Source organism: Lolium rigidum, chromosome 6, assembly GCF_022539505.1.
Source record: "Lolium rigidum isolate FL_2022 chromosome 6, APGP_CSIRO_Lrig_0.1, whole genome shotgun sequence".
In the NCBI taxonomy this organism is placed as follows: Eukaryota; Viridiplantae; Streptophyta; class Magnoliopsida; order Poales; family Poaceae; genus Lolium; species Lolium rigidum.
In genome coordinates this window covers 251,394,839-251,403,982 of record NC_061513.1, presented here as the reverse complement: position 1 = coordinate 251,403,982, position 9,144 = coordinate 251,394,839, and the positions used below count along the sequence as shown (strand labels likewise).

Genomic DNA, 9,144 nt, shown 5'->3' with positions numbered 1-9,144 from the left:
ACAGTTTTGACTTAGTTACATTATTTTATATAGTTTTACTCGCTTTATTTTTACTTGTGTTTTATTTACTTACGCGAAACCTTGTGCTTGACAATCACATGGTGGAGTGAGGGACACAAAGCTTTTATTTTACTTGCAGGATTGCTAGAAAAGGAGAGAAGATAATACTCTTTGTCCAGTTCCCCGAGAGTTTTATATAAACCCTCGAATCACCCTTGTGGGGAAGATACTATGCTGATATAACACTCTAAAATTGGAGTCCCAACGTATCAAGATTTTTTTGGCGTTGCTAGTAGCCGTCATCAGCATACCACAGAAAACGCGTGGAAAATACGAACATGTCGCCGTCCAGCATGAACCGATATGACGATCAAGAATACAAGAGACCGAAGATGTTACGGTATACACAGATGAACTACCACATACATACTAGTTATAATGACGAGTTGTTTATCTATCCGTCTACATTCGCCGAAACGAAAAACTTACAATGCGAGAGTTGTGTGTAATGATGAGGTGAAGCTACTAATTGAAGGAAATTTCAAACGGTCGACCATGTGAGACGAATTTGGAAAAATTCGCTCAAAAAAGCTCTAAACATGAACATGAAATTTACGATCTACGACTCACAAAACTCGAAACTCATTGTCATAATGAATTCATGTCATTGACGTGCATCTTTTATATGTACATTGATGGGGATACACCCAAGGGGGTTCACCATTAGTCTCACTCGCCGCCGGAGAGAAGACCCAAAAGGGGGTCCAGTCGGCAGGGCGACTGGGCCTAAAACCCTGAGCGACTAGGCCAAGACTTGAAGAATGGTGACTGGACCGAAGGCCCAGGCGACTAAAGTTGTTCATGACTTTGGTGCGGGACAAAGGATCCAGGCCTTATAGCGATCGTTTAGATACGATCTTATCTCCATGTAAACCCTAGATCGGGGTGCCTATATAAATTCCCGAGCTAAACCCTAGAAGGGATCCGATCTCATTCTCCCTCACCTCCATAGCTCTCGGTTCCATAGCCGACTGAGCCACCCCATTGTAAACTAATCTAAGCAACAGATCTAGCAGGACGTAGGTCTTTTACTCTCCGGAGGGGCTGAACCTGTGTAAAACCCTTGTCTTATGCACCTCGCTCCGCAGATGGCTACGCCACCTTACCCCCACATCGATGAAGTGCCGCCCGTAGTACCTGTCGTGGTCGTATCCACGACATACATCATATTTTGATTCGATGCATGGTTGTTATGATTTAAATATGGAGGTGAAGGATGGTGAACAAGTCCAACTGACGTAAGCTCATGTCTCCTCACGTGCAAGCTAGCCACGAGAAGGGAGCCTGGCTCCATATAAACAAGCTGATTCGACTGTTCATTCTAGGGAAGGCTCGGGGGTGCTTTAAAAACCGATTGGGCCACAACACAGAGACCTCCCGGCAACTAAATGGGCCATTTTTTTCACCCACATGCAAGCCAAGGTGGATGTGAGCTACCAAACGCTCTCTAATTGATCTTAGAGGTAATATGCACAAGAACAAAGAACAGCTTATATGCACAAGAACAAAGAACAGCTTAGAGGTAATTATTATTGCAATTATAGTATTGCCATACTAGATTCATTCATATTTCGCACGATAATATGTTGAGGGCCCCTTTGATTCATACGATAGAAAAAAATGCAGAAATAGGAAAAGCATAGGATTAGTATGTCATGTCTACTTGAAACCTATAGGAAGATGTAGTGTGTTTCATTGTAGCAAAGGAATTTTTCATGCGGTATGAGTTAATGCTTTTTTCCTATATAAATTACACTACAAGATTCATATAGGATTTCTACTATAGAATATATTCCTATGAATCAAACAACTTGTGTAGAAATTTTTCCGTAGGATCCAAATACTGCACAATTTCTATGCAAATTATATAAATCATAGGAGCCATGGGTACCATGGATATCATGGAGAACGAGACATTAGTATGTTCAGAGCTTCTCCTGAAGCACTCGTCGATCTTGCTCCGAACCATGCATTCTTCATGCAATACTACCCAGGTGATTTAATTACATAATACTATGAAATTTGATTACATAATGCATGGAGTACTCCAGATCCAAGTGCATATAGCGATAACAAGTGCTGAGTGCTAAAGCTTGTAAAACCGCTGTTAACCACTTGGAGTATGATGGTGCAAGTAGGATGTGTACACAGTAGTGGTGCTGCCATTGCTTATTCCAGCTCCCAGCAAAGCACTCATTCATGGAGACTCCAAATTGAAGTGGGGAACAAGTGAAGTGAAGGTGTCTGCATATGCCTGAATTATGAGATTGACAGCATGCCTACCAGTCTCATCTCCCACGGGCCACAACTAATTACCATACCAGGCTTAAGTCACTACAGGACAGGCATATGAAAGCCAATCAGAGAGGAGGTGGGAGACGAGCACTCATCCCTATTTCAGGCATCTGTCACAAAGTGCTGCATCAGTGAGTGCAAAGACAAGTGAAGCCTGATGCAGCAAGGTAAAATGGTTAAAGAGCTTGTGCTGTGGCACTGAGTCACTGGTGGCGCATGTAAGACATGCAGATAGTACTAATGACGCCCACACACAACACACAGACAGCCTTTTGCCCTTTTCCTTGCAGCAGTAGCAATCTTGCCTTGCCCAGTGATATGGTAGATACTATAGAGGTGGTAGAACAGAGCTCTAGGAAAGCTGCAGCTGCTGTTGCTGGCATGCATGCTGCCTCCTCCCTGCTGGCTGCAGCGGCAGGGAAAGAGACCCAACAGATCACATGCATAGCCTAGGAGGAAAAACGGATGCACTGTAGTAGTGGACAAGTATCAGTACTATGCAAGGTCATCCATGGGAGCTTGCAATCATCTACATTGTGAAGCTTAAAGTTTGCATTGATTCCATCCCTTTTGGTTGTGTTGAGGAAGGTCGGAGGTCCAGCGGCAATGGCATGCAGCTCTCTATCTCTGAGTTCCAAACAAGTCTTTAAAAAGAATAGTAGAGGCTGCTGCATAAACATAAGGAGGCTGGAGAGTTGGATGCCCAACATAAAAAAGAAGTTAGTGGGGAAGATAGTATGCGACAGGCACCAATCAACATCTGTTTCCAGTGACAGTAAAGAAAGAAAGATGTTGCAATCCAGAAAAGGATGGAAAGATAAAGATAGAGTGGAAGACTCCTCTCCCCATCATCCATTTATATAAAAAGTTCAAGAACAACATTAGTAGTAGCAGCGGCGGACACTGCTTCTGGGTCCTGAATCCGCAGGAAGAAGCAAAGCACATCATCCATGCATCATAACCAACTGGTAAAAGAAAGCAATCAAGCTTGACCTACGATCGACAGCTACAACATCGACTACATCTACTGCAATGCAACAAACACAGAGGCTGGCCAGGCCCGGTGCTGCATACTCTCACAAGCCTAATTCTAAGATGCTCCCAGCGATCGAATTCTTGAAGCAAAAACCAATGACACACCTAGCAGAAGAGATGGAAAACCAAACCAACCAACCAACAAACCGAATTTTGCTCCTCCTGGTTGCAGTCACCAGTTCTCTTGTCAAGAAGAAGTGGTAGCAGATCAACACCTGCATCAATCAAGAGGATAAAATTCACATCAGAAATCGAGTTCAAGAAACGATATCAGCAGTGCAGCATCGGGAAGGAACAGAAGAATTGAGGTGCAAGTCCCATGAGAGAATTCTCACAGTGATGCGACTGGGGGAGCTGCTGTCGCTGTTACTTGTACAAGGTGGTTGGTGGTGAAGTCATCTGTCGTCCACTGCTGCTGTCAGTGGTGGGAAGCCGAGGACACGGACGGCGGCTTGTCGCCATTGCCGCCGTTGTGCTCCTCGTCGCCCTGTATCCTCGCGGGGAGCCGGAATCCGGAGAAGCTGACGCCTTGAGCGAACCCGATGGAGGGGTTCAAGCCCTGCTGCATCTGGTTGTTGTTGTTGTCAGCTTGGACGGTTTCCGGCCATCCTCGGTCGGAGGGCTGGTTACTGGACTGAAGGGGTCCCCTCGGGAAGAAGAACTGGCTCTGGCCACTGAGCGCCGCCTGCATGTGCGCCGCCTGCTGCGACACGTTGAACAGGTAGCCGCCGCCAGCGGTCCCGCCGCCTGGGTCGGGCACGCTCCACGGCAGCATGCGCTGGCTCTGCTGCGCCTGCTCTCCCCACATGGCGCCGCCGCCGCCAAACGAGTAGTTGGCGGCGCCGGGGAAGATGGCCTGCTGCGCGGTGCCGTTGCCGTCGTGGCCGTGCGACCGATGCTGCTGCTCCTGCTGCTGGTGGTGGTGGAACATGCGGTCTGGTAAAGGCTGCAGCGACAGCCGAAGTTCTTGGCTTTGGCTGCCGGTCCGCGACAGGAGGTCCGGTGTGTAGCCCGGGAAACTCATTGCCGACGAGTTCGCCGCCACGGTGGACGACGACGCCTCTCCGCCCGCGGTGCCGCCCATCGGGAAGAAGGACTTGATCGTGTCGGCGATGGTGTCCGAGTCGAGCGACGGCGGGAAGGTGATGCCGCCGCCGTGGGCCCCGCCGCCGCCAGAGCCGGCGAAGTCGAAGGAGGTGTGCGCGATGGTGATGGCCTGCGCCTGGTCGTCGGAGTTGTCGGCGGAGTCGTGGTGGGTGGAGGAGGAGGGCGGCGCGGCGGCGGCGGCATTGGTGGCGGCGGTGGGCTGCCAGGCGGGGAGGGTGTCGAGGCTGTCGATGGCGTCCTTGGCGTTCTTGATGAGCCAGTCGACGGCCTTGCTGGGGCGGTCGTAGCCGAGGCGGTCCTGCACGTCGTAGAACTGGATGGCGGTGTGCGCCGACAGGCGCACGCGGCGGTCGCGGGGCCCGCGCGCCGTGCAGACCTTGCTGTGCCGGTCCTTGCGCCCCGTGGAGCGCACAATGTGCCCGCCCTGGACCGCCACGATCTCCCCGCCCCCGCCGCCCCTCACACGCGCGGGCGTCGCCGCGGGAACCAGCTCGCCGCCGCCGCCGCGTCCTCCTCGCGCCCGCGTCTGGGTCGGCTGCGGCTGGGCCGTGAACTGGTGCATGTGGGGGTGGTGGCCTCCGCCGAAGGACAGGAGCTGCGTCTGGAGGCCGTGGTGATGGTGGTGGGACTGGCCGGCGTCGCCCATGGGCGAGAGAAGGGCATACTCGGCCCCCGGCTGCCTCACGGACGCGGCCTGCAGGTGGGAGAGCTGGAAGACGGGGACTTGCGGCGGTTCTTGGTCCCGCTGCACTTGTTCTTCTTGGTGGAGCTGCAGCAGGCGGTAGTGGTGGTGGTGGTCCTCATCTGCAGCCTCCTGCTGCCCGCCAGCGCCGCCGCCTCCTACGCCGTCGCCTCCGTGAGGACCCCGGTGGTGGTGCCTCGGATCCAGATCCCCCGGCTGCAGCTTCGCCTCCGCTACTGCTGCTCCAATGCGCGTCCATCCAGCTCGCCGGATCCCATAACTAGGAGGAGAAAGAAACACAAGAATCCATGAAAAAAATCAAGAAGAAGAAGAAGGCTGGAGGAGAGGGAGCAGCGGTGGGGAGGCAGGCAGGGGACTGACCCAGGAGAGGAGAGGAGTGGGGGACTGAACTAGAGGAGGCAATCTGATGGATTGGACATCTCACATTTTAGCAGGGGGGACTCCCGGCGAGGGTTGAGGGAGGCAAAACCTTTTGCTCCTGGCTCCTCTCTCTCTCTCTCTTCCTTGGTGTGTGTGTGGGAGGTTTGGAGAGCAGGCAGGAGGCACAAGGGCAAAGGGAGGCAGGAAAACAGGATGATAAGAGCAGGATTTGGGATTTAGTGAGGAGAGAGAGCTCTCTGTCAGTGTCAATGTGCGTATATGCGTGTAGGAGAAAAGGAAAAGCACTTTCTTTTGGAGAGAGGAGACGAGAGGAGAGAGACTCCTTGCTTGCTTCCTTGCTTGCTTGGGGAACATCCAGCCGAGCTCAGCAAATGCTGGAGCCCAAGGAGTGTGATTGAAAGCCAATTTGGGAGGGGCTGCTTGAGTTGAGTGTGCAGGTTTTCCATGTGTAGCTCATTACTTTTCTAATTTGGGAATATGGCATGCACACATCATGTGCTCATGTGCTGGATATTTACTTGCTTGTTCTATGTACTGTCATCGTCTATATTACTTTGCGTTTAGTTAAAGTCAAATTTTATAAAGTTTAATTCAATTGCTAGGAAATCTACGAATTATATGCATTTGATATTCTGAAAGTTGATATTTTTCTTGTATTTTTTGGTTAAACTTTACAGATTTTGATTTCGACTAAGCCTATAACGCGATTTAATTGTGGATCCACGGAGTATATGTTTTCTTGTAATTAAGCGGACACAGTTGGTCCTAAAATTCATGTCGTCGACACTTCTTGGGCGTAGCCACCTATGGTATGTTCAGTCCCATCGTTCTCTCGCCGACCCTTAGGCGTTTATGGGTGGACGGTTGCGTTGGCTTGGTTCATATTGGAGTTGGAGTCAGCCTCCTGAAGTTCCTTCCTTCGATTGTAATGAGGCCTACAAGCTTAGTGCATCGCCTCATAGCCATTCTTGACAGGTGACGGTGCAAGGAGAGTCCTTGCCGGTTAGTTGTTGTGTGTAGTGTTGTTAATCGTATGGCTCTGTGTCCATATCATGTTGCCTGTTAGACGTTGTACTGGCCATTTTAGCCTCTTCTTCTATGAATTGATACATCTTTCAAGGTATATTCTAGAAAGAAAAATTAATACTCATTTTGGAGTAGCATAGCAATTTGAAGTTCCAATTATGAAAGAGCATATATGCGCTTGTACGGTTCTGCATTTGGCTACTTTCGAAAAGTCGAGAGAGTTGAAGCGTGTTTTGAAATGCTTCTGGTTCTTAATTAGATATATTGGTGGTCTGTCTCGTTTGTAGCCCCACCTTGCTAAAAGTGGCGTTTGCAAGATTTGGCCATCTCCTGGCCTAGATTTTGATCCGGTGACAGTTTTCTTGGCGTGGCACCAAAATCTGGTCGTTGCTTATTTTGTTCAGTTGGATGCCAAAAGACATAACCAGATATTTAAGAGTAAATATGATGAACGTGCATAGTTGGCCAAGTCAATTCAGGGGGCTGAACAAGAGCCACCAGCATCCTTCTCTTTATTTAAATAACTAATTTAGCATACAAATAACCCAAGGAGCAAAGGACATATGAAGGGCCATGAATTTGGTGCACCCTGGCACTAGTGTGCCCTTGTCTTGAGAAAAAAATGAAGTTTGTATTTTTGAATTTCAAAAAAGTAAAAAAAAGGAAATATGTATACATTGTTTGTATATCCGTGAGAAGTTTCAGCAGAAAATTCGTTATTTTTATCTATAGATTTTTTTTTACTAGATATAGTACTTCCTTAGGTCCATAATAAGACCCCCACATTTATTATGGATTACAGGGTGTAGTGATGTGCGGGTATTTTTGTCAGAAATTTGTATTTTTATATAATACAAAGTTTTTTTAAAAAAATTATATCGTACAATTTAGATGTATATATCTAGCTACACAAATTTTGATAGATTTTTTAAAGACCCAAAAGTGTGAATTTTAACATTTTCAAAAAAAGGCTCACTAGTGCTCAATACCACCGATGAGATTTCGATTATAAAGTATCTAATTCTTTTTTCTTTGCAAAAAGTCCACCGATCTATTCATAATCTCAACACCAATAGAAGGAATCCAAAAAAAACAATAAAAATTGCAAACAGATTCTTGGACCACCTAGCAACGAATAAAAGCACTCGAGCGAGGCGAAGGCTTGCTGTCGTCCTCGCCCTCCCTCGCTAGAGCCGAAACAACTTATCATAATAGAGCTTCTTGTACTAGACAGACTGGTATTCATCGTGTTAGGGCCCCTAAGGACCAGCGCACAAGAGCAGCAACCATCGCCGATGAAGAGAAGGGTAGATCACAAAGAACACCGATAAATACATCGAGATCCATCGGCGATACACCTCCACACGCCCTCTGACGATGCTAGACGTACCGCTAGGACATAGCAAAGACGGGATGACTTCATTCCATTTTTAGGAAGCATCACCACATCTTCCTAAGTATGCCACACACCCTAACCGAACTAGAAAACACAGTAAAAATAGATCCGTCCCACCAATAAGAACCAGGATCAACTCTTCCTGAGTGGCCCTAAAAGCTCTACTTGTGGTGCTCATGGAAAAAAAGGTAGCAAATGAACCAGGCCCCTAATCATGAATTGAGATGGCCCAGAGATTATCTGCTTAAGTAACCTAGGGTTTCATGTTCGAGGGTTTTTTTTTAGAACTAAGTGCTAGCTCAGTGGTAGGGTTACATTCTTGTAATCCAGTGCTAGCCTAGAGATTATCTTGCTTGTGTTTCTTGAATTTCTTCTATAAAAATATACCCAGGGGTTCCCCCCTCTGGTCTTTTTTTTTGTTTTGATGTTCGAGGGTTTTAACCAATGGGCCTTCTATTGTGAGTGGCTACCGACATAGTGTGAGTATGTCAAGTCCTAACTTTACCTTTCGATTAGCTCGGTGAGCCAACAAGACAAAACGAATTAAAAATGGGAAATTAACCGGATGAGTACGAAATGAATTAGAGATAGGAAATTCTAAAAGTATGCAATAATGTATGTCATGTACATACAAAATCTCAAGTTGAATTTCGTTTTGGAGCTAAACTATGGGTTTCCTTGGTGCATATTTTTATAAATTTAAAGAAAGTAATGTACAAGCCATACGCTAGAGATTAGCATCACGAAAGAAAAAGGAGAAGGCTATACGCCTCTAATCTAAAACTAGGCACTATACAAAATTATTCACCCAGCCTGTGATACAAAATATTTTGTATTTTGAGCGACAAAAAAATAATAAAAGAATCAGAGTTTGTTAACTTTGTGTAGCTCAAAGAAGTGTCATGGTTGTTTTGGCGCTGATTTTCTAATCCTTGGAGCCAAGATCTGAATTTCACTCTGAGTAGCGTGTGCAGCCAAGTGCTGTGCCTGGCTGTGCACAGTGCGAGTGATGCAACTTTTGGCCTCATCCGGCCGGCTGGGGCTGCCTTTAATCGCTCGCTTTGCGGAAAGAGACGCGGCCTTTCACCGTACGCAGGCAGAGGCAGTAGTGTCATGCGATGCACTTGCGCCAAAGGAGAGA

General features: G+C 47.6%; 1 protein-coding gene across 1 annotated transcript; it reads right to left on the bottom strand.

Annotated features, from left to right (window-relative positions):
• Positions 1-3,173: 3,173 nt before the first annotated feature.
• LOC124668083 (transcription factor PCF5-like) lies at positions 3,174-5,308 on the bottom strand. Its single transcript, XM_047205285.1, has 2 exons — positions 3,726-5,308; positions 3,174-3,605 (listed from the first exon to the last, which is right to left on the bottom strand). Exon 1 carries the CDS (start codon positions 5,141-5,143, stop codon positions 3,809-3,811), a length of 1,335 nt encoding a protein of 444 aa, XP_047061241.1. The 5' UTR covers positions 5,144-5,308; the 3' UTR covers positions 3,174-3,605; positions 3,726-3,808.
• Between the last annotated feature and the right edge of the window lie 3,836 nt (positions 5,309-9,144).

Coding starts and splice junctions, on each gene's coding strand:
- LOC124668083 (XM_047205285.1), bottom strand. CDS start 5,143: ATGGGCGACGCCGGCCAGTCCCACCACCATCACCACGGCCTCCAGACG.